The sequence below is a fragment of the Aegilops tauschii genome, chromosome 2, assembly GCF_002575655.3.
Source record: "Aegilops tauschii subsp. strangulata cultivar AL8/78 chromosome 2, Aet v6.0, whole genome shotgun sequence".
Classification (NCBI taxonomy): domain Eukaryota; kingdom Viridiplantae; phylum Streptophyta; class Magnoliopsida; order Poales; family Poaceae; genus Aegilops; species Aegilops tauschii.
In genome coordinates, this window is record NC_053036.3 from 61,865,878 (window position 1) to 61,893,521 (window position 27,644).

A 27,644-nucleotide genomic window follows, 5' to 3' on the forward strand; every position below is an offset into this window, starting at 1 on the left:
ATTTTATATTGTTCCATGCTATTATAGTATCAATCTTAGATGTTTATTATGCAATTATATATCATTTTTTGGACTATCCTATTAACCTAGTGCCTAGTGCCGGTTGTTATTTTTTCTTCTTTTTGGCTTTTCAGAAAATCAATATCAAATAGAGTCCAAACAAAGAAAAAACCGTGGATTAATTTTTTTGGACCAGAAGAGACCCTAGAAGGTTCGGGAGAAAGACCTGACGAGCCACGAGGGAGCGACAAGCTCGGGAGGCGCGCCCCCAGGCTTGTGGGCCCCTCGTGGCACCTCTTGAACTAATTCCGCCTATGTAAATTCTCAAATATTCCCAACATACCAGAGAGCCACCCGCAATACTTTTTCCGCAGCCGCAAGTTCCTGTTCTTACGACATCCTATCCGAAGGCCTTTTGCGGCACTCTGCCGGAGTGGGATTCGATCATGGAGGGCTTCTACATCAACCTTGCCGCCCTTTCGATGATGTGTGCATAGTTTACTATATACTACGGGTCCATAACTAGTAGCTAGATGTCTTCTTCTCTCTCTTTGATCTTCAATACAATGTTCTCCTCAATGTTCTTGGAGATCTATTCGATCCTATTTTGCGATGTGTTTGTTGGGGTCCGATGAATTATGGGTTTATGATCAGATTATTAATGAATATTATTTGAGTCTTCTCTAAACTCTTTTATGCATAATTGTTATAGCTTTGTATTTCTCTCTGATCTATCCATTTGGCCAACTAGATTGATTTATCTTGCAATGGGAGAGGTGCTTTGTGATGGGTTCAATCTTGCGGTGCTCTATATCCCAGTGACAGAAAAATGGACAAGACACATATTTTTATTGTTGCCATTAAGGATAAAATGATGGGGTTTATTTATATTGTTTGAGTTTAATTTGTCTACATCATGTCATCTTGCTTAAAGCGTTACTCCGTTCTTTATAAACTTAATACTCTAGATGCATGCTAGATAGCGGTCGATATGTGGAGTAATAGTAGTAGATGCAGACAGGAGTCGGTCTACTTGTCTCGGACATGATACCTATATACATGATCATTACCTTGAATATTGCAATAATTATTCGCTTTGCTATCAATTGCCGAGTAGTAATTTGTTCACCCACCGTGTGCTATTTTCAAGAGAGAAGCCTCTAGTGAAAACTATGGCCCCTTGGTCTATCTGTATCATATATTAAATTCAAAAATACCTTGCTGTAATTTATTTATCTTTATTTCTATTTTGTGTTTTTATTTATCTATTTATCACTACAAGATTTGATCCTTACAATTAACTGCCAAGGGATTGACAACCCCTTGTTTGCGTTGGGTGCAAGTATTTGTTATTCTGTGTGTAGGTACTGCTAACGACGTGTTGCCTGGATTTCCTACTGGATTTATAACCTTGGTTCTTAACTGAGGGAAATACTTATCTCTACTGTATTGTATCATCATCTCCTCTTCGAGGAAATCCCAACGTATCTCACAAGTAACACAGCCTTGCACATGAAGCCAGTGCGTGGCAATGGTGTCATATTTAGTCTGGTTCTTGATACAAGTGCGATTCGCACTAATCAAGTGTTAGGCATTACTATTTATTTGTACAATCGGCTATTGGAAGAAAAGTCTATGTTAAACTTTGAGTTCATAGAGATTCTCCAAATTCTAAACAGGAAATAAGCATCATGTGCCTATTGTTCTTGTTCATTTAGGTCAAAGACCCCGTTTGGATGAGCAAGAAACGGACGATCCCAGTCGGGATCATTCGTTACTCGCACTGACTACCAGGCCCACATAACTCCCCAATGTCTCTCACTCTCTTTCTCTCTCTCTCACACACATGTGCGTTGGGAAAACGACATCGAAGATGCACATCTCCGTGGCTTATGGGGCTTGAGATTCTTTCACCATAGCACAACACCACTGAGGGTGCGCGCGGCGGTGATTTGGCGTGGAGTACAATCACAAAGGAAGGTGGGAGCGGGAAGCCAATGTCGACCTTGTTCAAGTAGAGCATGTCCGCGATTGGTGCATATGAGGGGAAAAACTTCCGATCTATTCATCATCTATCAACATAGTACAAAGAACACTGGAAGTAAAAATCACATCCAGGTTTATAGACCACCTAACGACGAGTACAAGCACTGAAGCAAGCCGAAGGCATGCCACCGTCATCGTCACTCCCTCACTGGAGTTGGGCATACCTTGTTGTAGTAGAAAGTCGAGATGTCGTCGTGCTAAGGCCCTAGAGGACCAGCGCACTAGAGTAGCAACCGCCGCCGATGAAGAGAAGCGTAGATCGGAAGGATCCAACTTGTAAACACACGACACAGATGAACGAAGATTGGATCCACATGGATACACCAAAGACGAACGCCAACCGAATCCCGCGAGATCCGCCGAAGACAAACCTCCACACACCGTCCGCCGCCGCCAGAAGCACCATTGGGACGGGGTCTAGGCGGGGAGAACCTTATTCCATCTTCAAAGAGTCGCTCCTGCCTCGCCTCTTTAAGCAGAACACAAACCCTAAAAAGTAAATCCAAAAGACATCAAAAAACATAGCCCTCCAGTCGGCAAGGATCGGGATCCACCGCATCTCCATGGCCCTAAGGCCACAGAGACGAGGCAGACCGGCGCAGGCGCCGGCGGGAGGCACACGAAAGCTAGCGGCTAGCCCTTTGCGTGAGCGGTGACGCTGTTAACGAGCTTTCGTCCTACTTATTACTTCTGGTCCTAAAAAAATGGCAAACATTAACTGGCCCTTCTCCCAACGTGCAAAAGACCCATAGCTAAATATTAGTGACCATAAATATTTTGACTAAAAACATGACAACTAAAATTAAAAATGTATATGATTTATTGTATTTAATTATTGGTAAGGTGGATCTTTAATTTTTCATGCATGTTGAGGTGGATATTTTGCATGTATGTTTACCGGATTGGTAAATCTCCGTCGACTGAGACTTAACAAAGTCTCTATCGATGCTATAATCATGAGATCTTACATGAAAATCTGTATAAAATTTTCTTTTCCTTTTTTCTCTTCTTTCTATATGTTGTGTCACTTGATTAAGATTTTGTTAAGTCTCAGTCAAGATCTAGCCACATCCGTATGTTTACACGATGAGATGGCATGTGTGCATGCATGTTAATAAGTATTTAGATATAGAAGATACTATATATGGTATATGCATCAACAAATGGTAGGACTATCGTTTTTGTTCTAGCAACATGACTGCGCAAGAGCACCCCGGCCATTTTGCGACCGAGCCGGCAGCGCGCGCGTCGGTGAGCTCACGCCGCTGCGTCACGGCGATGACACGCCCCGACGTCGGCTCGCGCGCAGGGACACACATCGATCTACCATGGCGGGGCCCGCCCCGGCGCGCCGTAGCTCCACGTTCCGCACCGCTTCCTCCTCCGTCGCTCTCGCGGTCTCGCTCACCTTTCTCTAACTTTTCCTCCCAATTTCTCACCGCCCGCCGGCCGCACCAATAAAAACTTGAGCCGTGCGCGGTGAGCACGCCCTACTCTCTAGGCCCTCTAATAGCTCGTAAGCTAGCATGGCAACTTGTGGCGGCGCGGGCGATGACGGCGGGCGCTCACCGCTGGCGGTGGTCTACGACGAGCTGGTGGAGGTGCGCCAGCACGCGGCGACGCTGCAGACCATGCTGCAGGGGTCGCCAAGAGTGTCGGACATGGACGCGAGGGAGCTCGTGAAGGGGATGATGGCCAAGCTGTCCAGCGCTATGTCGGTGCTGGGCACCACCAGCGGCGGTGTGGAGGCGTCTTCCGGGGCAGTCCGGGGACCAGGTCGGAGGAAGAAGAGGTCAGGCACGGCGTCCGGGCCGCACCGCGAGAGCACCTCCAGGAGAAGGTGATCAAAGAAAGCCTAGCTATACCTCGTTTTCACTAGAAAAAACACCACAGTATGCATGCGATCTAACAAATTATTATCGCCTCCAACTATCTATTTTGCAAATTGTACTACTATTAATTTGGCGGCCTAGTGGGGGAACTTTAAGCGCCAATGATCAGTGGACGAAAAGTATAGGCTGCCCGATGACCTGACCAAGTTCGTTGTTGTTGTTGTTATCAAAAGTAGATGCTGCCAATTAACATTACTTGGGCATGCAGGCATGTATGGGCCTATCAAATCATATAGGAGTATACTGTAGTTGTTAATTAATCATGTCTGTTATGCATGGCAGGTCGAAGAGCCCTTTCATCAACATGGTCACTGCTAGGACGCTCAACGATGGCAAGACATGGAGGAAGTATGGCCAAAAATATATTCATGCCTCTACTAACCCGAGGTACATATATGTCTTTTCTGTTGTGCTGCAAATTAATTTGTAAGAAAAGGAAAAAAAACTGAGGTAGTATGAAGTGAGGTCTCATGCATGCAAAGCCGAAAAAGAAAAAAAAACACAATGTCTCTACGTCGACTTGTCAAAGTATAGCTGAAGAGTGATTATTGAATCATTAGTTGAAGCTAAAGGCACTTGCCAACTGTGGTTGATTTGCTAGTTGAGCTTTTAAATTTTATCCTTTGAGGGAAATTGAGCTTTTTTTATTAGCTAGTTGTTTTTGTATATATTGGAGTATTAGCTGAGGGCCTGAGGCTCTAGCTAGCTAGTAGAGTTGTAGCTAATTTGCATATGCACAATGGCACATCCAGGAGCTACTACAGGTGCTCTCATAAGCCAGACCAAGGCTGCCAGGCCACGAGGCAGGTCCAGGAATCCGACTCCAACCCGTCGGAGTACATCATCAGCTACTACGGCCAGCACACCTGCAAGGACCCCTCCACGTTCCGATCACTCGTCATCCAAGGCGCCGCCGACGCTGCCCCGCCAGAAGACTGCTCAAACCTCATCAGCTTCACATCGATCAATGGCGCTTTTGCTCATCGTGTCGTGAAAGAAGCGGTTGATCTTCATCCCATACCTTACTCCCGCTTCTCCAACTACAGCTCCTCGCCGCCGGTGCAGGAGGGTATGTCCAGCGGCTCGCTGTCGCCGGCTGGCCACGGGAAGTTCATGCAGTACGCCGGTGGGCAGCTCGTCGACGTTATTGGCCGAAGGACGCCGCCGTTAACCGTGGGATCAGCGCCGGTGGAGTACTGGCCGGTCGTGGGGGTCGCCGACGACATGGATGCTGGCGCAGGCATGGACAGCTTCCCTTCCTCGCCGAGCAGCCTCGGGTTCATGTCAGGGGGGTCATTTGGCAATAATATTTACGACGACGACCTGTTCGGCTTCGATTCCTGACCAAGGTCGTGTTCGTGTACCCATGCATATGCATGCATGGGGTAGTAGTAATATTTTATTATGAAGGTATATTGTGTATGCATGTATATTGGGCATGTGGATAGAAGGTAATATGTACTGTATTGGATGTCATGTGTAAAAGTAGTACTAGTACTAGGCAGAATGTAAGTTTGCGAGTACGACCTTTAAATTATGGGTTTGGTTAAACTTTGTTTAAATAATATTAGAATGTTTTATCACCTTACATCTGCATAAAAAAAATGCATATAGCCCAATACTCATGCCTTGCAGAATAAGAAAAGGTACTCAATTGTCTCTTGTCCAAAATGAAAGCTTTGCAATTTTTATTGCTAAACCAAGTGGCGAGCGTCGTAATCTATCTCAATCAACAACTTTAATGGTGTAATCAATATGATTTCTCTATTATTGGGGAAAGCACAACAAGATTATTTTCGAGGAAAATCAACAAGCAGGAGCACTTGAATTCTATCGAGAAGGAGAATGGCCTTATTTATGACAAAAAGAGAAATGATATTCATATGTATAAGTTTACAAAAAAGTTATGCACTAGTTCAGTCTAATGAAGACGGTCATTTCCATGTTTTGCTCTAGGTGGTGATTCCCTCTCTCACAATGTGATTTTTTAATATAAATTAGTACTTGAGAGTATGATTTCTGAACAAAAATATGACCAAAAGCATTGTAAATTTACAAATTTTGCAGATGAAAGCTCCATCGCAGCAAGATTTAGAATGCATACTTTGGTTAACTAGTACGTTATACAATTGCACATGGTTTGACAGTACAATTAGTCTTTCAATTAAGTTACTAGTATATGCCTTTGTTTATTAGATGATGCATGTCACTAAGCTAACACTTGAAACCAAGACACTGCCACACAAGGGTCTGCGTCGATGCTTGGTTGGACCAATGGATATCCACGTTGGCCCTAACGACAATGAAAGTTGGAAAATGTTTTCTTTGCTTCTAGAGTTATTGCCATGCCAACTTTCCAAGTCTTTCACTCCAATGACTTTGGCTATGCCATATGTACACTACTGTAAAAACTAGTTCAATTGGCTCAACCAGTCGACACATGGCTCCAAGAAATTTCACATAGAAAACAAAAAGCAAAACCTCATGCATGCATTAGTTCTCCAGGTGATAAGCTCAGGGAAACAAAAGCAAATAACATGTGTAGCTTCTTCAACATCTTTGTTTATCTTACGTTCCTCAAAAAATAAAGCAACGAAAAGTACTTGTCTGGTCACCACGAGTGGTCTCAAGTTCTCATCAAGTCAGTCCAGTTACATCCACTTCTTATCTGAGTACTTTACATCTGTATAAAAGTCGAGTGCTCTTTTCCTCTCTTGGCGTATATTCCAGATATGCTACCCAGTAAAAGTTGAGCTAAGCTTCAGCACCAAAGACTAAAGTCTAAAGTAGATGGTCCTTTCAGTTCATGGAGAAATTTCAACTATATATACCTCCGAACATTCCCTGTCTTAGCTAGTGCTTGTGGACTAGCTTTCTGCTTTGTGCATGTGAATCTGGCTTTCTGATTCGGTTCATTGGCTTGCCTTAAACTAAACTATAATCAAGTAACTCACTATCACGTGCTTGCACTAATTAAAGATATTATAATACGACAAATGTTTACTTCCAAATCGCATTGGGAAATGTCTTATTAGATTATAAGTGCAATACCACTGGCACACTGCTAGTTCCCTATACGAGATTTTTTTTCTTTATGCAGTAGACTTGCGCATATATTGGGGTAGTAGTAATATTTTATTATGAAGGTATATTGTGTATGCATGTATATTGGGCACGTTGATAGCTAGTAATCCGTACTGTATTGGATCTCATGTATAAACATATACTAGTACTAGGGAGTATGTACGTTTGCCAGTACAACCTTAAATTACGAGTTTTGTTAAAAATAATAATAATAGAATGTTGTATCACATCATGCATGGCATCTGCACAAAAAATGCATATAACCCAATACTCATGCCTTGCACAATAAACGATAAGAAAAGGCACTCAACTGTTTCTTGTCCAAAACAAACGCTTTGCAATTTTTCTTGTTCAATCAAGTGGCGAGCCTCGTAATGTATCTCAATCAACAACTTCAATGGTGAAATAAATATGATTTTTCTATTACTGGATAAAGGCCCGACAAGATTATATTCGAGGAACCTCAATAAGCATGAGCACTTGAATTCCATCAAAAAGAGAATGACCATATTTATTACAAAAAGAGCAATGCTATTCTTAGTATTAGTCTTAAAAAATATGGACTAGTTGAATCTAATGGTGGCGATTATTTCCATCTATTACTCTCCGTGGTTATTCCGTCCCTCACTGTACGTGCTTTCTTTTATAAAAGTAGTACGTAAGAATATGATTTCTGTAACAAAAATGGACCAAAAGCGTTACAAAATTACAATTTTCGAAGATGAAAGCTCCATCTCAGCAAAATTTAGAATGCATACTTTGGTTAATTAGTATATTAAACAATTGTAGATGGCTTGACAGTATCAACCCGGTTTGTAGCTACCATTTATAGACTTACAATTAAGTTATCCGTATATATGCCTTTATTTATTAGATGATGCATGTCACTAAGCTAACCCTTGAAACCAAGACACCACTACACAAGGGAATGCGTCAATGTTTCGTTGGACCAATGGATATCCACGTTGGCCCCAACGACAACGAAAGTAGAAAATTGTTTTCCTTGCTTCTAGAGTTATTGTCATGCCAACTTTCCAAGTCTTTCACTCCAAAGACTTTGACTATGCTGCATGTATAGTACTGCAAAAGCTACTGCGATTGGCTCAACCACTCGACACATGGCTCCAAACATTAATTTCTCATACAAAACAAAAGCATAACCTCGTGCATGAATTAGTTCTCCAGGTGATAAGCTCAGGGAAACAAAAGCAAATAACATGTGTAGCTTCTTCAACATCTTTTTTGATCTTACATTCCTTGGAAAACAAAGCAACGAAAACTACTTGCCTTGTCCACCATATACTACATTAGCTTCTCCAGCGCCTCTCGAGCGCCCCTCCCCTTCCCGCGCCGCCGGCCGCTCCGGCCGCGGCGGCCACCTCTCTTCGGGCTGTGAGCTGCCCAACCTAGCCCCTACGCGCCGCTGGTCACTCCGGCCGCGGCGGCCACCGCTCCTCCCGTCAGCGGCCTCCAGCTGGAGACATGGGCCGCCCCCGCTCCCGTAGATCTAGTGCTAGTGGTAGCCGGCGTGGATCCAGGCCGGGCTCACCTGCATCCTCCGGTCCGTCCATGGTGCCGGATTCCCAGCTGCCCCGCGACGTCAATGCGCGAGATCCCGAATCCCCGCGCCGGATACTACTTCGTGGAGAGTGCTCCACCGCCTCGGCCCTGCTTCGCCCAACGGATCCTGCTGCGGATCCCATCCTTTTGCCTCTTTCGGAGCGACCGCGCCTTCAATCCATAGTCGTCGCGCCTGCGGCCTCCGCCAGCTCGCCTCCCCCGAAACCGGACCGTGGTTGGACGGTGGTCTCATCCCGGAAAGGCCGGCGTCCCAGCTCTGGCCCTGCGGGCAATAGGCTGCGCTTTTCTCCATCCCTCCTTGGCCGGCGTGGAGCCTTCAATGCCGGCTGGGCTGCCTTCTTAAGCCAGTTCAGGGGGAAGTGTTTTCGTTGCCTGAGCAAGAAACACCGTAGGAAGGACTGCCGGGACCCGATCTGCTGCATCATCTGCAACCTTTCCGGCCACTTCGGCCGGGAGTGCCCGCAGAATCCCAAGCGTAACCCCGCCGCGGCCTCGGCTCGGGTGCCAGTGCAGGACAGGCTTCGCTTCCCTGCTGCTGCTGCCGCAACTCCGCCACCAACCTTCGCCGCGTCCCCGTCGTCTGCCATGGAGGGTACCCACGTCGCCGACCCTGCGCGCCGTCCGCGCCACAGCTGCAAGGTGGTTATGTCCACCCCTGCCCTGGAGCACGCCGTCTTCGTCCTCAAGCGCCAGGCCGTGCTGCTCACGGCGGCGGACGCCAGGCGGACCTCCTCTGCCACGGCGGTCGGCCAGGAGCTGGAGGCGCGGCTGCGCATCCAGCCGCACCAGCTGCGGATCACCTGCCACGACCCGGAGGACTACCTCATCATCTTCAACCTGCCGATCCACCAGGAGCAAGTGGCCAAGCTGGGCGCCCTGACGGTTGACGGCGCCAAATTCTTCATCAAGCGCTGGCATGAAGACGACCATGCGGTGATCCAGCCATTCAACTACCATGTCCGAGTCGTCATCGAGAAGATGCCACAGCATTTTTGGTCCGTGGAGGGGGCCGAGGAGGCGCTCGGCTGCCGCGTCGACCGCCTCGACAGCCGCACGTTCGAGCGCAGCCACACCAAGACCTTCGCCTGCTGGGTCTGGGTGTGGGATGTCGGCCTCATCCCGACCAAGCACACATTCTGGCTGATGCAGCGCGGGGCGGGCAGAGTGGACGAGATGCTGGGCTTCTCGCCGCCCGGCCGAGCCGTTGCTGCGCCGCCGTCCGCCAGCCGCCACGACGTCCTCATCCACGTCGATCGCATCGAGGACTGGACTCCGTACGAGCCGCGGTCGCCTCGCTCCGCTCAGAGCGGCCTGCCGTCCTTGGACTCGGACGACGACGACAGGCCGATGCCGCGCATCATCCCGGCTGGCTCCTGGAAGAAGGGCCTGGAGGACGGCCAGCGTGAGCCACACCATCGCCGTCAACTCGCCGCGCTGGCGGATATGGGGTGCCGCGGCGGTGCCACTGGCGGCGGCAGGAAGGACGACGAGGGCGACGACCGGGGCGGGCGCAGATCTTGGAAAGACACGCTCCTCGGTCGCAGCCGTGCGGGTAAGGAGAAGGTGGTGGAGACGGAGGCCTCCTCGCGTCGCCGCAGCCGTTCCCCTCCGGGCCAGCGCCTCGGAGAGCTCCAGGGGCCGCCACAACTCTGGTCGCCGCCGTGCTGCGGGTGCAGGGGCCGCCCTGCTCCAGGCCCCGCGGCCCCTGCCCCCCTAGGCGCCTGCCGATGCGCAACCAACCGCTGACCCAATTGCGGATTTCTTCGCCGGCGCCAAGATCCTGCTCCCGCCCCCCCACTTCGACTGCATGGCCACTGAGCTGGAGGCTCACGCGGCAGCTGCCGTTTCTGAGCCCCTGAAATTCAACGGAGAAGTCGACAACGCCACGGCCGCGACCCCGGGCTTGCTGGACGTCTTCGGCCCAACTCTCGCGGGCCCAACTGCAGCGGTAGGCCACCTAAGCTGCAACGAGCCGGCCCGCCCCACGGTGGTCGAGATGCAGTTAGGCGCCGTCACCCGCCAGGTCTGCTGCCTGCAGCTCGACGCGGCTGCCGCACCTACAGCCGCAGCTGCTGCCCCGCGGGATCTCTTCCAAGGAACGAAGCCACCGCTGGTGCCTGCTGCGCCGATACGCCGTTTCCCCCCCCCCAAGACCAGGACTGCGCCGCCCCCCGTTCGCCACAGCGCCAGGCAGGCGGCCAACCCGTCCCCAGTGCCAGTCGCGCAGCGGGGAACCCTCAGGCTGGTGCGCGAGCTGGGCCTGCTGGGTCCCAAGGAGAAGATGACCGCCAAGGCTGCAGAGAAGCTTCTGCGCAAGTTCGATGAGCCGCTCTCTGACGAAGACATTGCCTACATCGCCAAGCTCACCCGCCTCAATCATGAAGCGCTGCGTGTTGCTGCCGCCATGGCCGGACCTGATGGAGCTGCCGATGAGGCCGTAGTGTGATCATGTTAGTTTCTCCTTATGTTAGTACTCTCCAACGGCGCCCGGCCTTAAGCGGGGCTGAGTTAGGTCCTGGTATTGTTTTAGTCAGGTTAGCAGGTAGGCTTAGCTGGTGCTGGTGCAGTTTGGGGCCTATTGGAGGGTGCCAGCATCCCCTCGTGCGTGGTTGTGTGTGTTTGTTTTCCATCCTGAACTCTATCAATGGTAGTAGTTGTCGTTGGAGTATGATCTGGTTTCCATATGGATGACAACCACTGCCCAATTTTTAGCTGGAATGTGCGGGGGTTGAACATGCCAGCCAAACGTGATGCTGTGTGCGAAACTGCGGCGGCGCATCGACCAGCAATCCTGTGCCTCCAAGAAACTAAGATCGATATATGGTCGCCGGCCCTAGTCAAGGATGTAGGAGGAGCGAGGCTTGCTGACTGCATAGTCCTCCCTGCGATAGGCACCAGGGGAGGGATTGCAGTTCTGTGGGATAAGCAGATCGTCTCGATCGTCTCTCACGCTGTAGGAGAGTTTACCATAACTGCGAAAGTTACCGTCTTGCGCACGGCGACCGCGTTCTGGCTAACCACAGTCTACGGGCCAGCGGACGAGGCTTGAAAAGATGATTTTCTAAGAGAGTTAGCTAGCTCTGCGCCGCCCTCGACTGAGCCGTGGTTGCTTACAGGAGATTTTAACATAATCTATGAGGCGAGGGATAAAAACAATTTCAATCTCAATAGGCGCATTATGGGTAGGTTTAGAGCTGCGATCGATTCGGCTTGCCTGCGGGAGATTAAGTGCAAAAATAGACGCTTCACGTGGAGTAACGAACGGCAAAAACCTACCTTGGTTAGCATAGATAAATTTTTCTGCAACGTCAATTGGGAGCTGCTCTTCCCCGCTTATGGACTGATGGCCTCTGCCACGGCGTGCTCTGATCACTGCCCGCTGATCCTAGCATCGTGCGACGCCCCTAAGCGCCCTGCTCGCTTTCGTTTTGAGTCCTTCTGGCCAAAATTCCCACATTTTCAAGCCACCGTTGAGCGGGCGTGGAACCGGCCAGTTCAGCAGCACTGTGCGTTCTCACGGTTGCAAACCAAGCTGACCAGAACTGCTCGTGATCTGAAGATTTGGAGCAAGTCCCTTTTCAGTGATGCAAAGCTGCAGTTCCATATTGCCAGTGAGGTCATCCTGCGGTTAGAAGTAGCTCAAGAGGCAAGAACCCTGTCGGTTGCAGAGTATACTCTGCGTAGATTGCTCAAGATGAGATTGGTAGGGTTGGCGGCCATCGAGAGAGCCAAAAAAAGGCAAGCCTCCCGGGTGCTCTGGCTGCGAGCGGGAGATGCCAGCACCAAGTTCTTTCATGCCAAGTTCTGCTCGAGAAGGCGCAAAAACTTCATTCACTCCATCTAGAGCGATGACAGAATTGCAATAACGCATGCAGACAAGGCCCAAGTCATCCAGGATCACTTTAGCAAGGCAATGGCAGCTAGCACGGGCCGGAGTGTCACGTTAAACTGGGGTGTGCTGCGGCTGCCAAGGGTCCAAGCCGCTGGTTTGGACAACCCTTTCACCGAAGATGAAGTTTGGGCAGCAATTTTGCAGTCGCCGGCGGAAAAAGCTCCGGGGCCTGACGGCTTCATTGGCAGGTTCTTCAGCGCCTGCTGGCCAATCATCAAGGATGACATTATGGCGGCGTTCCACCGCTTCTACAGCCTCGCGGGGGGGAATTTAGCTGCGCTGAACACGGCGTTTGTGGCGCTGCTTCTAAAGAAAGAGGGTGCCGCGAGACTAACTGACTTTCGGCCGATCAGTTTGATACATTCTTTTGCCAAGTTGGTGACCAAGGTTCTGTCAATAAGGCTGACAAAAGTGATCCACACAATTGTCTCACCAGCGTAATCTGCCTTCATGAAGAACAAGTGCATCCAGGATAGTTTTTTGTACGTGCAAAATGGAGTACGAGCGTTGCACAGAAGCAGAACACCGTCGCTGCTGCTGAAGCTGGATATATCAAAGGCTTTTGATAGTGTTTCCTGGGACTACCTACTGGAGCTGCTGCAAGAACTGGGTTTCAGCGCTCGGTGGAGGGATTGGGTTGCATGGCTGCTCTCAAAGTTGAGCTCTGAGTTCCTCCTCAACGGAACGGCAGGGAGCAGGATCAAGCATCGGAAAGGGCTTCGTCAGGGAGATCCGCTGTCACCGCTGCTCTTTATTATAGCAATCGACCCGTTGCAGCGCCTGATTGACGAGGCGATCACGCAGCAGATGATTAAGCCATTGCCTAGGAGAGAGCTCAAGCTCAGGGTCAGCCTCTACGCAGATGATGTCGTGATTTTCATGTATCCGAACAAGGCCGAGATGGATGCTTTAGTCACTATTCTGCATATGTTTGGAGAAGCCACGGGCCTGAAGATAAATCGTCAGAAATCAACTGCAACCCCGATTCGTTGTGAAACAGTTGACATTCAGCAGGTGTTGCAAAGTTTTGGGGGCACCGTGGCCAATTTCCCGATGAAGTACCTGGGGTTGCCGCTCACCCTCACCAGAACCAGGATCGTGCACCTCCGGTTCGTCCTTGACCGGATTAGGGCACGGTTGGCAGGGTGGAAAGGAAAGCTCATGGCTATCGCTGGCAGGCGGGTGCTAGTCCGAGCTGTTCTAAGCACAATTCCTACCTTTGCTCTCACTGTGCTTCGTATGCCGAAAAAATTTCTCAAGGATATTGACAAGGTGCGGCGGCGTTTCCTCTGAGCGCAAGAGGAGGAGCTGTCCGGTGGCAAATGTAAGGTGAACTGGCCCAAGGTTTGCTCTCCGCTGGACAAGGGCGGGCTTGGGGTCCTCGATCTCGAGCGTTTCGGCAGAGCTCTCCGGCAAAGGTGGCTCTGGCTCACATGGAAGCACCCGGAGAGGCCCTGGGCGGGCATGGAAGTGCCGTGCTCGGAAGCTGACAAGGCGTTCTTCAGCGCGGCGACGGTAGTGACAGTTGGAAATGGCCAGACAACTCGTTTCTGGACCTGCTCATGGCTGCCAACGGGCGCGCTCAGGGTGCTATTTCCCGCTCTATATCAGCACTCAAAGCGAAAGAATAGGAGTGTGGCCGATGCCCTGCATGAGGACCGCTGGATCCGATACCTAGCGCATGGACAGACAGAGCTGGTGGTGCAAGACTGCGTGCGCTTGGCACGGCTGTTGCGAACTGCTTCGATCTCCCTCAACCTGGACTCTGCAGATGAAATTAGTTGGAGTCTCGAGGCCAATGGCTGCTACTCGGCATCGTCAGCTTATCGAGCACAATTCCAGACCAGCCACGGCTCGGTTTTTCCACAGCTCATTTGGAAAACATGGGCGCCCGGGAAGCTGAAGATTTTCTGCTGGCTGCTGATGCTGGACAGGTTGTGGTGCAACGACCGACTACAGCGACGAGGATGGCCAAACTCATATTTCTGCCAATTCTGTGTGCGGAGCCTTGAGACTGCTGAGCACGTTTTCTGGACATGCCCGTTCACTGCATCTCTCTGGAACAGCTTGTCGACATGGCAGGGCTGTGAGGCCCTGAGGACGCAGCCTGAAGGCAGCGACACAACGGCAGCTGATCGGGTGTCGCGGATTGTGGGAGCACAAAGCCAGAGTTCAGAAAGGGCATCAAATCACTGGCGATGCTGACGCTCTGGGAGATCTGGTTGCACCGCAACAGCTGCACTTTCAGAGAAAAGGAGTCCTCCGCGACGGCGGTCATGCAAGCGATCAGGAGTGGTATTGACCTCTGGCGCCAAGCTGGTGCTTCCTGCCTAATGCACCCGTTCACTCTGCCTCCAGAAGGGATAGGCTGATCGTTTTTCGCCACTGTATTTTCCCCTAGTGGGCTTGTAATCTTCCCCCCCTCTTTTTCTTTATCTTTTCTCTCTGATCTGCGGATCAGCCCAATGTCCCTGTTTTTTTTCCGCATGCTCTCTGCTCTGATCAACATGAAACACCAGCAGCCAAGCTGGGTCTTTCAAAAAAAAAAAAACTACTTGCCTTGTCATCACGAGTGGTCTCAAGTTCTCATCAAGTCAGTCTAGTTACATCCAATTCTTATCTGAGTACTTTTCTTCCTTGGCCTATATTCCAGAGATGCTACCTAGTAAAAGCCGAGCTAAGCTTGAGCACCAAAGATTAAAGGTCTAAAGATGGTCCTTTCAGTTTCATGCAGAAGTTTCAACTATATATATACCTCCGAACCTTCTCTGTCTGGCTGCTAGCGCTAGTGCAGGTGGATCTAGCTTTGTGCTTTTGGTGCATGTGGATCCAGCTTTCCATTTCTGTTCATTAGCTGCCCTAACTAAACTATAATCAAGTAACTCACAGTCACCTACACACACAAATTGAAGTTGCAATAATACGACAAATATTTACTTCCAAATCGCATGGAGAAATGTCATAGCCTTCCTTTTCAGTAAATCTATCAGCTTGGATATATATGAGGCCAGTGTGTCGTGCTTGTTTATCCGCAAATCGTAAGTGACAACTACTTTTTAGGTTGTAAGATTTTATGTGCCGATCAAAATGAGCTTGCTTTGATGCTGAAGAAAGTCGAATCACTATTTCCTGTGGCAACACCTCATCTCACAGTGATAGCTTGAGGAGTTTACCCCCGTCAGTCGCTGTGGGGTTGGCTGCTGAAATGAGGGCTATCAATGGAGCAACATAATTAACCACAATGACGTTAACAGAGGTAGTCTTGCTCTAACTGGAAATTCCAGTGCTCGTCCGAATCTACAGGTTACGTGAGACGGCACTAATTTGAGATGAATGTACACGGTATGGTCTGTTCTGGCAGCACCGATTGAATGGCGTAGAGCACTGGCGCCGGTGTGGCTGTTTAGGGAGACGGTGAACTTGTAATTCTTTGTCACGTCTCGTGACTCGTGAGCCATCTCATTTTCTATCTTTGCCATGGTGATTCTGCCATACAAGTTGTGTCAGGTGTGTAATGTTCATGAACGTAGCATGTACAGTAGTATATTGTTCTAGAAGTACCGCAGGCAGCATGTACAGTTGTGTCACTGGTAGCATATTTTAAGCTTGAGCACCCTGGGTACGCCCACTTGTCACTGCGGCTGTCGACTTGCGTCGGGTATTCGGCTGTGCAAGTAGACACGGCAGACGGGCAACATTGTTTTCTTTTGCCTACCGGATATGGAGTATCTAATCTCGAGCACAATGCACCCGCATAAACAGTAAATCCTGAAACAATAAAACAGTAAAAAAAACTATTTTTTGTTTGTTTGTATGAACACCAATTGAAGTTCTAACATCCTGCAAAATTTCACTTTGAAAAGACAGCCGTGGAGGCCTGTACAAAAAACAATATTGGGGATTCTGCATTTTGGAGAACTCATTTTTGTTTTTTGGTACACACCTCTACGGATGATTATTCGGGGCGAAATTTTGTAGCATGTTAGAAAACTTGTTGATGTTCATCCACAAAAAAAAATCAGTTTTTAAATTATTTTCTTACGATTTTTGGAATTTACTAGTAGTATTTTTGCGGGTGCATTTGAGCTTGAGATTATAGGTACTCCCCTGCTGATATACAAGCAGTTTGCTGTGTTGGAAGATGCTCCCCCTTGGACGATTGCTGGGCGAGAGGGCACAGTGCACCGCACAACAGCAGATTATTTAAATGTCTTCCCGAGTGATCAGTTTGCTAGTTATAGGCGTTTCGCTTTTACTCCCCGTCCCAAAATAAATGACTTAATTTTGTGTCACTTATTCTGGAATGGAGTAAGTACTATATTTTTCTTGGTGAGCATTGTGACTTCCCTGGCCTGTAAGAAAAGTGGCATCCATCAATTGGCCTTTTACTTTTTTTTATGGAGGAAAATTGGCCCTTTACTGTAAGAACTAATGGTAGATTAATCGTAGTGCCAACATCATGACTGTGCAAACCATTTGTGCCGGATAGAGGCGGGGCCGGAGCCATGCATGGCCCCACGACCATGGTTGCATGAGAGCGATCGGTGAGCTCACCCGGCTGAGTCACGGCGATGACGCCCCGACGTCGCCTTCCTAGCCGGGGGCCGCACGCGCTCGCCTCCTTGTTCCTTGCCACTTCCTCTTACTTTTCCCCCACCTTCCCACCGCGCGTCGAGCGCGCCGATAAAAACTGCAGCCAGGGGCGGAGTCAGGATTTAGGCATAGGGGGCCAGACGGCGAACAAGCCAACAAATATTATGGGGCTGTTTGGTTCCTAGCCACACCCCGCCACACTTTGCCACACCTAACCTTAGGCAAGTTTGATCAAGTTAGGTATATGTTTGGTTCTAGCCACACCTAAGGCAATAATTTTTTATGAGCAGTGAACCCCACATGTCATAGACACAAAAAATGTGGCAAGATTCCCTTAGGCAAGCCAAAGTGTGGGTAACAATTTAAGCAACTCAACTAAGGCAAGTGTGGCAAAAATCATGTGGCAATATATGGCAATGATAGTCACAATCCAAACAGCCCCTATCCCTCGCATACTACCCAATAGTTTATGGGCAGTGATCTGCGCCGGCGCACCGGCCCAATGGTTGGGCCGGTCGAGCCCCAACCGTCAGATCTGGTGCCCTTGCCGTCAGATCCCTTCGCCCCCCACCTTCTTCTTCAACCTCTCGCACAGGAAAAGGGACAGGCCCGCCTCGTGCACGTTGACGCCCCAGCACGCGCCGACCGGCTCGCCTCGCCTCCTCACCGTCGGCCGCCCTCGCCGTCGGTCACCTGCGGTCGCCGCCCTCACCACTGGTCGCCGCCCTCACCTATGTCGCCTTCGTGTGTTTCCTAACCTCCGTGGATGCAGTAGCGTGCGGCCATGTTGCAGCCCTTGTAGCTCCGGTGCCACCGCTCGCAATTCCAGTGCACGACGGCCGCGCTCCGGTGGCGATGATTCGCCGGACACAGCACTCCGACGGTTGCAACTTCTCTGATTCTGCAGAGTCTGGTTGTAGTTTTCTCTCTCAAAGGTTGAAGCTTTTTCCTCCACGGTAGAAGCTTTTCTGTAAACGATTGAAACTTTTTTCTTTTTGAGCAGCGTCTGGGTGAAAGCTTTTCTCTATCGTTCGGTTGAAACTTTTTTCATCAAAGGTTGTAGCATTTTATATAGACGGTTGTAGCTTTCCTCGATAGCACTGAACGCTTACAGCTTTCTGTATATACCGTTGAAGCCATTTTTAATCTTGGGTTGAAGCTTTCCTGTCAACGGTTGCAGCACTCGCCAGCCTCCCCAGCTATCGCACATCTCTGATTGAAGCAAAAAATACCATCGGTCCCAGCAAAAAATCTCTATGGTAGTGGCAAAACCAAAACACAGTTGTAGCAAAAAATGGTCATCCGTCGTCTCGCCGTGACGTCGAGGTTCCAGCAAATTTGCGCCGCGGGGTGCAATCCTGCCATGGCTGGTTGCAGCTCCGGCGTGAACGGGTCCGGCAAGGTAGGGAGAGCCCCGATGCACGCGGATCCGCGCGGATCTGGTCGAGGGCGGCCAGATCTGCTGAACGGCAGCGCGCCTGGGAGGCCTGCGGCGCGGGGCGATGCGTTGACCATGGCAGCGGGGAGAGAGAAAGAGAGAGATGCGCGAGAGGAAGAAGAGAAAAGGGAGCAGGACTAGTCGTCTCGGGTCCATCGCGCCACGTGGTTGCTCGCGAGTGGGTCGCATCGCGCGCGCGTGGACTGGACCGGCCGAAGCTTCGGCCGGTGCCCCGGCCCCAAACATTTCCCATAGTTTATACTCAAGTGTCATTCGCATGAAACTTAGCTTGAACACATAAGTTTTTTTTTTGGCAGCTGGAGCGTGTGTAGCGATAGCTAATATTGGTCGATTATTCCACATACGCGCCAAAAAGACGAAGTTGATAATCAAACTACTATAAAATACGACATGAAACGACATTCTAATAAACATTGTCATATGGAAATATACGAACAAAAATAATCATGTATTATCACATGGTTGGCTTTTAACTTGCATTTATATAGGTTTGAATGAGAAATCATCACCGGTTGTATAGGAAATTTTATCGTTTAATCTATACTATCTATACTACTATTTAAAAAGCAAACATCAACCCCTCTAAAGTCACACAGTAAATTATACACGGGATTACCAGGGCCCTTGGATCAAATTAACTTAAATATATTCTACCATTCATATTACATAAATAGTCTATCACCCAGATCAACGTCTCAGATTAGATGTTCTGCCAATCCTCCTAGCGCTCCGCGTCCCCGATCCCCGCAACTCCGCCGACAATTCCCAGATTTCCGGATTGACTCCACCTGAAATCATGCCAGAAAAACGGATTCGCAGCAACTTGCACGGCCCCACCTTCCTTCCCCTCCTCCCGTGTGCTTCCTTCCCCATCGTCGCGAGTCGCCCCGGCCTCTGGCTGTCGCCCGCGCTACTGCAAGCCGCCGCCGACCTCATCTGCCGGTAAGCTGCGCTCAACGCCCTCCTCCTCCCTTCTCTCTCCTTCTCCTCACTAATATATCTCCCTCTCTCCGTTCCGCGCTGCAGGATGCCATGGCCATCGAGCAAAGCTCCGTCGGAACTTCCAGGCGGCGGCGGCTCCAGTGGGTGCCAACGAAGCCAGCCAGCGCCGCCAGGAGGATGAGCCCGCCAAGGGTGGACACGGGCCAGCGCGAACTCCAACCCCCGCCCATCCCCATGCGTACGCGATCAGATCCCCGAGGCGATGACGGGGACGACGCAGATGTCCGCGTCACGCACACCGTGATGTTGGGGATCACCCCCATATCTGGATGCTCAAGTTGTGCTACTGCTGCTCACCCAGACTATATACATACTTGTGTTGTGCAGCCACATGAATTCTTCCAAGATGATTAGCGAGACCACTGCCCCTTTATCCTCTTCCCCCAACCCCTATTCCTCTGTTAATCCCACAAGCATATTGTGTTCCTCCAGACCTAACCAAAGTGAAATCGCTGATTTGGTGATTGACTTCTCGGCTTCATGGTGTGGGCCCTGCCAACGCATCAAGTCGGCCTTGAGATGGCCCCTGCTTCCTCGACGCCATCACCACGTCAACAAGCTCTGGGTACCTGCCACCATATCTATCCCTGCTTCATGTTGTTCAGTCTAGATCAACTAATCAACGTGTGTAACCTGGTTTCAGTTTGTGCAATTGGGAAGGGAAAAAGTCTATGATTCTGTTTGATCTTGGACATGTATCTAGCTTATGCATTCCGTTTAGTGAATTCCATCCATGTTTTGCCATTTAATAGGATATGTCGTTAGTGCTCAGTTCCAGTAGATTTGGATGCATCCTTTAAGACAGATCTCAGATGAATCAAGATGGCAGCAATGCTTCTGATGTTGAACATGCGGAGCATTAAGTAAAATATTATTCATCACAAATTATCTACCATGTGTTGTTGGGTTCTATATTTCGCTCTAAAAAAAATTCTTCTCATCAAGAGTAAATTGGTTTCAAGTAATTTTAGATTTTAGACTCTGCCCAACGTGTGGGGCGTGCCTAATTTGATTAGGTGGTTGCCTGGTTAAACAGGAGGGAAAGCTAACCTTAGTTGCCGCTTGCTGTCGCTTTCAGCAGCTCTTTACTTTACCAACATGAGAGTGGGATAGGTGGCATAGGCATATGTTGGGTGGGGTTACCTTTGTTTACTTTTCTTACCCTTTCTGGTTTAAACAGGATGCGCATTGTCGCTTTATGTCACCTTGTGAGAATTATTAGCATGCTTTCATATGGAGGTATTGTTTGTTTGGATTATGTAGATCCATGGGAGATGTTTGTGATCGCATGTGCCGCCCTACTGAAAATGGGACAGGTACTGTACTCAAAGCTTCAAGTTTCAACTCTACTTCTGGTTTGCAATATGAATGGTATTAATTTATGCCTTATTTGAACTTTCCATTTCCTATATCAGTTTATAGCATTCTGTGTGTACTAAAGAGAGTGATGCATTCTGCATGTCTCTTAATTTAAGCCGGGGCAATAATGCTGGTGGCGTTTTTACTTGTAATACAGATTGGAAACATTGACCCTGACTGTAGACTTATTGGCCTTCACCTCTATGATGGATTGTTTTTTTTGGGGGAGGACTATGAGGGATTGTTTAAGGTAAGTCCATTGTCTGCTACTTTATTTTCATGAATTTTGGTCATCCGTTCTTGCAGCCAAGCGACACTTTCACACCACCAACAGTTGTAGTCATGTTTGATCTGCACAAGCAATGATCTATATTTCTCATGCCTTGGCATGCGCAGTGTGAGTTCGTGATCGCATCATAACAAAAATGGAAAACCAGATCATATGAAAAGCAAGACAAATATAAAATTATTTAGCCTAAAATTAAAACAGTGCATATGAAAACCAGATCCTAATTTTGGTGTTACATTATTTAGTCTCCAAATAGTCTATTTGATACATATAAAATCATTCAAGTTTTTAAATATTCCTTCGAGAGTAATGATTCTCTCCAAATTAATGGCACAAAACACTAATAGTGATCTTATATTATTTTGTGGGAAGTTGAAAGTCTAGAGCTTTTTTTCTTACCACCCACTACTTTTCCAGGCACTACTAACCTCTTGTACATGTGTGCACATTGGGACAATGATGATTTTTCATGGGGAGGAATGATTGTCGAGGAGGTTGAGCAGATGATAGTCAGGTGGAACATACGGAGACTGATATGTCTACCAAAATGTTGAGTAACATCTTGAGGGTAAGCTATATGAATGTTAATGATGAGGTGTGATGCCCACTGTTTTCAGATTAGATGCATTGTTTCATTATTCAAGTTTCCAATTGTACGTTGAAAAAAAATTCTCTCAAGTGTTTGAGATAATTTCCTTTTTCTTTTTGAAAACCATCATCAGGTTCTGATCTCATTTTAAAGTTGTCTATGAAGTATGAAGTATGCAGTAGGAAAATGCCACATATAATCAGTGGCTATGTATTTCCTCATTTCGTGGGAGGCATGTTAACAATCTTATGTTGTCTTATAATTTGCCTTGATTTTTTTATTTCATAATTTATCTTGAAAGTTTCCTACCAAAAACTAAAATATTTCCTAATTGTACTCAAGTCTGTGTGGGTTTAAATTTTTGTTTCTTTGTTTTTGGTATGCTATATTCCATGTTGGTCCCCACCACCAGAAGGTGCAGTCTATATTAATGTCTGAGGCAACATTACTCTTCTTCTTAGGTGGGGTTGAGCGTCATGACCGAGGACAACATGGGAAATTGATTAGCTGCTTGTAGCCGACTACTTGATGAGGTTTATGATATCACCAATCACATAAGCACTTACCATTAGGTGTGCATTGACCCTTGAGAAGGCTTGAGCAACATCATATTGGCTTGTGATTGTCTCTCCGTGGTTGAGCGCACCAATTCCTCCACTATCGACCAATCGCTGGTTGGTGTCGGTATGGAGGATATCAATGTTGGGTAACGTAGTAATTTCAAAAAATTTCCTACGCACACGCAAGATCATGGTGATGCATAGGAACGAGAGGGGAGAGTGTTGTCCACGTACCCTAGTAGACCGAAAGGGGAAGCGTTAGCACAACACGGTTGATGTAGTCGTACGTCTTCACGATCCGACCGATCAAGTACCGAACGCACGGCACCTCCGAGTTCAGCACACGTTCAGCCTGATGACGTCGCTCGAACTCCGATCCAGCCGAGTGTTGAGGGCGAATTTCGTCAGCACGACGGCGTGGTGACGATGATGATGTTCTACCGACGCAGGGCTTCGCCTAAGCACCGCTATAGTATTATCGATGTGGACTATGGTGGAGGGGGGCATCGCACACGTAAAAAAACTGAGAGAGATTAGTAGATGATGTATGTGTTAACCTCGGCTAGTTCGTTGGCCGTAGCATGAAGAATTGGTGGGTGAAGCGACCTGTGTCGCCGTATGAATCACAATCTTTAGATCAAAGACCAGAAGCAGGATCTTTCGTTAAAAAAAGAAAAAAAAGACCATAAGCAGGCCACGAAGGCATAGGACAGTAGGGCTCAGCGCTATGCATGCACACGCTAATCACAGAGATAATGCCCACCGCCTGGAGATTTAGCGGAGGCCCATGGTGCAATCTGTCTTGGCATGACATAGAAAACGATTAATTTGTGGGCTTTGTACTTGGGCCTTTTTTCTTTTCTTCCAGTATTTCACGTAGGAAATCCTATCGCTAACTAGAAGAACGCCCGTGCGTTGCAACGGGGCCACATTAACTTTAAAAGTTCAATATCAATTATGTTAATATTATATTTAATATTCTCATACATATTAAGTGACATTGACGACCTTTTTTACAATCAAATTCTCACACACACACCCTCTCCCTCCCTCTTCCTCACTCTCTCCTCCTCTCCCTCACTCGGGAGGTGGGACGAAAATAAACCCGGAACGAAGACTACCGACTGAGACATTAGGAGTAGAGATCATTTAGTTGATAAGAATAAATAAAAAAGGGTGTTAAAAAGGAGAAACAGATTAGAATACATTGAAAAACCAAAAGGACGATGTAAAAGGGGATTCGCCCTGCCCCCCGGGCCTTGCCACCGAACCGGCTCAGCGGTCCAGTCCCCGCGCGGTCGTCTTCTCCTGTTCCCCGAGCTCCGAACGCCTTCGCTACTTCGTCTGCGCCAACGAGATCAAGTCCAGCACCCCCGCATCGACGTCGCTGCCGTCTTCCTCAACCTTGGGCCACCGCGACATTGCCGTTCGATCTGCGCCGCCCCGAGCTCCCATGTCTTCCCCTAGGGCGCAATTGACACCGCCATGATCTCCTCTTGCCTTTCCCCTGTTTCCCCTCTCGTTTGCTCTCGTTAGGTATTTCGCCGTGGCCGAGAACCGCCTTCCGCCATGGCCATTGCAGGGGTAGCCACCGAGCTCCTCGGATTGACCCCGTGGCACATGCCCGCTCCTATGCACGCCCATGCCCGAGCTTGCCGCTCTTCTTCCGCGCCCGCGGGGCCACTCCCTCTCCATGCCCACGCCCGTGCTACACCGCGTCGGTCGCGCCCGCCGCTGCCGTCGCGCTCGCCGCAGCCACCGCACCACTGTGCCCCGCGCGACACACACCCTGGCCGCGCGCCACACTCTCGCTGGCTGTGCTCACACCGTCTGCTGCCGCCTATCCCTTCGCTCGCCCCGCTGTCGCGCCCCTGCCTCGCGCCGCCTCCAGTCGTGGCCATCTTTTGCCGGCCGCCCCCTCAGCCGCGCCGGCCGCATCTCTGCCCTCCACCGTCGGCCGCTCGCCTCGCCTGCTGCGTGTTGCTTCCTGCTGCTATGCGCGGCTCTACCGCTGGTACGCTGCTGCGCCATGCCCTCGACAGCACCGTGGACAAATGTGGCGGAGGGATTGTTAATGAAGTACGAGAAGGAGGTGGCGGAGAAGGTGTGGAGAGGCAGGAGGTTTGGGACGGTGTCACCTGGCTGTGGTGGAGGTGTTTATGCGAGAAGGAGCCGGAGTGGAAGAAGAGGTCACAATTGGAAAGAATCGCAAAAAAAAATAATAACCCGGAGATCTCAGTTCAAAAAAATGGTAATATCGATGGAGGGGTGATTTCCTTCAATAGGTGGAAAACATAGGAAATATTGGTTGTTATCAAGGAAAGGTAAAAATTTAGGAAAGTTAGGATTTTTGAACTGATTTCTATGCAAATGGGGTTTTATTGTTTGGTAACGTGATATCAGTACCTGCCCGTTTGTGACGTGTCTGATTAGGAAAGTTTGCAAATGTTAAGAAACTATTTATTGGGAGGAAAGTTGTGACATGTCTGTTATTTGTTTCCTAAAACAAATTTCACTAATAAGAGAAATCGATTGATTTAGATAAGTTAGGAAAGTTAGATTAAAATATATTATTTGTTTCCTGAAAATCTGTTATTTGTTTCCTAAGACAAATTGAATCAATAAAAGGAATCGATTGATTTGCATAATTTAAGGAAGTTAGATCCGTGATTTGTTATACGTCAGGAAAGTTCTGGTTGTAATAAAGAGTGGAGAGAAAAATAAATCGATGGACCAGGGTGGGAGGGGGTGGTGGGAGGAGAGACGAAAAAACCAGCGAAAATAAACCGCGGACCAGGGTGGGAGGGGGTGGTGGGAGGAGAGACGAAAAAAACCAGCGAAAATAAACCGCGGAGACTATTCACCAACTCGTCCATTAGAAGTAGAGATTAACCGCTGATACGTGATGTTCGCTCGATCGTTAGGGGGGGCCTGGCCCCTGCTCGTCCCCCCTTGGCTCCGCCACTGACTGCAGCACGCTAACCCTACCGACTGTACTCCCCAGCACCAGCACCACCAGCAGCTTCACCTTCTCTCTCTCTAGCTGGCATGGCGTCTTCTGGCGGCGGGCGCTCACTGGCGGCGGCGGTCTTAGGCGACCTGGTCGATGTTCGCGACCACGTGGCGATGCTGCAGACCATGCTGCAGGAGTCTTCGTCTGGGGCGACCGGGGAGGCGGGGGAGCTGGTGGACGGGATGATGGCCAAGCTGTCGACCGCCATGTCGGTTCTCGGCACCGGCGATGTCCGCGTGGCGTCGTCGTCGGGAGCAGGCCGGGCGCCGGGCGGGAGGAGGAAGAGATCTGGCGCGGCATCATTCGGGCCGCACCACCGGAGCAGCTCCAGGAGAAGGTGAAGAAACTCTAAAACCCTTTTATCAACCGTGTGACAAGTACATGAGTAGCTATAGTATCTCTTGGATGCGCTTCAGTAGACATGGGATTTGACAAATTATTATGGGCTTCAACATCCACTTTTGCAATTTGGCGGCCTAGTGGGAGAACTTTAAGTGCCAATGATCAGGGGACGACTTCTGATGACCGATTCCTGTGTTATCAGATTGATTGAAAAGTAGATTCACTCAAAAAAAAAAAAGATTGAAAAGTACTGCCACTAAGATTACTTCAGCAATCAGCATACATGCAATGCATGGGTATATCAAATCATATATAGTTGGAAGTGCTAACTAATCCTATCTGTTTTTCATGGCAGGATGAAGAGCCCTCTAATCAAGACGGTCACTGCTACGACGCTCACAGATGGCAAGTCATGGAGGAAGTACGGGCAGAAACAGATAAACGACTCTACTAACCCGAGGTACACCATTTCAATATGTCTGAACTGTCCAAGTATAAGTAAAGAGTGATTACTGAATCACTAATATTGAAGCTAGCTAGCCAAGCACACTTGCCAACTGGTTAATTAACTACTTGCATATATACCCTAACTAGTTGAGCTTTTTAATTTGATCCTTTTAAGGGGAAGTCGAGCTTTTCCATTGATCAAATGCATGCATGCATATGGTGCTTATTGCTCCCTATATATAGCACCAGTTGTTGTATTGGGTGATTAGAGGATGTGTGTCATCCGACCGATCAAACTCGTATCTCACGGCTGCGCGTGCGGTGGAAGTCTACGTGTGATCCGTGGGCTGATTCTAATCGTTTCCCTTGTTGTATTGGGGTATTGTTGGAGTAGCTAGTAGACTTGTAGCTAGCTCACATATGTAGGAGGGGAACGTTTGGTTTCCTGGGTACATATGTACCCTATATGGATTTATTTTTTTAGCAATTCAACTAATTTGCATATGGGCATATATCCAGGAGCTACTACAGGTGCACGCATTTGCCAGATCAAGGCTGCAAAGCCAAGAGGCACGTCCACGTATCCGAGTCCAACCCTTCGGAGTACACCATCGACTACTACGGCCAGCACACCTGCAGGGACCCCTCCACGTTCCCATCACTCATCGTCCAAAGGGCCGCCGACGCTGCTCCGCCTCCAGACTGCGGAAACCTCATCAGCTTCGCGCCCATCAATGGAGTCAACAACGCTTTCACCGCAAGCACGAGCATGAGCGCTTTTGCTCATCATCTCATGAAAGAAGCGTCTGATCATCATCCTATGCTCTTCTCTCGCTTCTCCAACTACAGCTCCTCGCCGCCGGCTCAGGAGGGTGTGTCCAGCGGCTCACCATCGCCGGCTTGCCACGGGAAGTACATGCAGTACGCCGGCGGGCAGTTCATCAACGTTACTAGCTTAAGGACATCGCCGTTGACTGTGGGATCAGCGCCGGCGGGGTACTGGCCGGTGGTGGAGGTCACCGGCGTCGAGATGGATGCTGCCGCAGGCATGGACAGCTTCCCTTCCTCACCGAGCAGCCTCGGGTTCATGTCTGGATCGTTGGGGGGATCATTTGGCAACAATGTTTACGACGACGACCTGTTCAGCTTCGATTCCTGACCATGCCTATGTGCACGCATGCTAATTGAGCCATTAACACGCGCTTGGGCAACACCCACGGGTTTATAGTGATGATAGTAGGGTGTGCTGTCTATATGTATGTGTATATTGATCAATATTGGGCATGTGCGGAACTGTGGATACGAACAAAAAGCTATAGCTAGCTAGTAATCTGTACTGTATTGGAATGTCAAGTGTAAATTTATATGTAAGTGTCTGAATGACCTTAAATTATGGGTTTGTAAATGTTCATTTATGTAAACATTTTTTTGTTGGAAAATAGAAGCTTTCATTACCTGACCTCTGCATAAAAAAATGCTTACAACTCAACATTATT

At 48.9% G+C, this 27,644-nt stretch overlaps 2 protein-coding genes and 1 long non-coding RNA gene across 3 annotated transcripts; all 3 read left to right on the plus strand.

Moving 5' to 3' along the window:
- The first annotated feature begins 3,493 nt into the window (after positions 1-3,493).
- Positions 3,494-5,518, plus strand: LOC109767399 (transcription factor WRKY45-1). The gene is made up of 3 exons (XM_020326152.4): positions 3,494-3,886; positions 4,221-4,325; positions 4,691-5,518. Exons 1-3 carry the CDS (start codon positions 3,573-3,575, stop codon positions 5,280-5,282), a joined length of 1,011 nt encoding a protein of 336 aa, XP_020181741.1. The 5' UTR covers positions 3,494-3,572; the 3' UTR covers positions 5,283-5,518.
- Positions 5,519-19,400: 13,882 nt separating this feature from the next.
- On the plus strand, positions 19,401-22,086 carry LOC120974411 (uncharacterized). Its single transcript, XR_006671007.2, has 4 exons — positions 19,401-19,489; positions 19,574-20,865; positions 21,066-21,158; positions 21,615-22,086. It is a non-coding gene; the product is annotated as an uncharacterized lncRNA (long non-coding RNA).
- Positions 22,087-25,394: 3,308 nt separating this feature from the next.
- LOC109767398 (transcription factor WRKY45-1-like) lies at positions 25,395-27,307 on the plus strand. Its single transcript, XM_020326151.3, has 3 exons — positions 25,395-25,696; positions 26,057-26,161; positions 26,668-27,307. The coding sequence occupies exons 1-3, from the start codon at positions 25,395-25,397 to the stop codon at positions 27,305-27,307; spliced, it is 1,047 nt and encodes a 348-aa protein (XP_020181740.1).
- Positions 27,308-27,644: the final 337 nt, after the last annotated feature.

Excerpts from the sequence above, each read along its gene's own strand:
- LOC109767399 (XM_020326152.4), top strand. The coding sequence starts at position 3,573 with ATGGCAACTTGTGGCGGCGCGGGCGATGACGGCGGGCGCTCACCGCTG. Across the intron at positions 3,887-4,220 it reads GAGAGCACCTCCAGGAGAAG|GTCGAAGAGCCCTTTCATCA; the intron begins GTGATCAAAGAA and ends TATGCATGGCAG. Across the intron at positions 4,326-4,690 it reads CATGCCTCTACTAACCCGAG|GAGCTACTACAGGTGCTCTC; the intron begins GTACATATATGT and ends TGGCACATCCAG.
- LOC109767398 (XM_020326151.3), top strand. The coding sequence starts at position 25,395 with ATGGCGTCTTCTGGCGGCGGGCGCTCACTGGCGGCGGCGGTCTTAGGC. Across the intron at positions 25,697-26,056 it reads CGGAGCAGCTCCAGGAGAAG|GATGAAGAGCCCTCTAATCA; the intron begins GTGAAGAAACTC and ends TTTTCATGGCAG. Across the intron at positions 26,162-26,667 it reads AACGACTCTACTAACCCGAG|GAGCTACTACAGGTGCACGC; the intron begins GTACACCATTTC and ends GCATATATCCAG.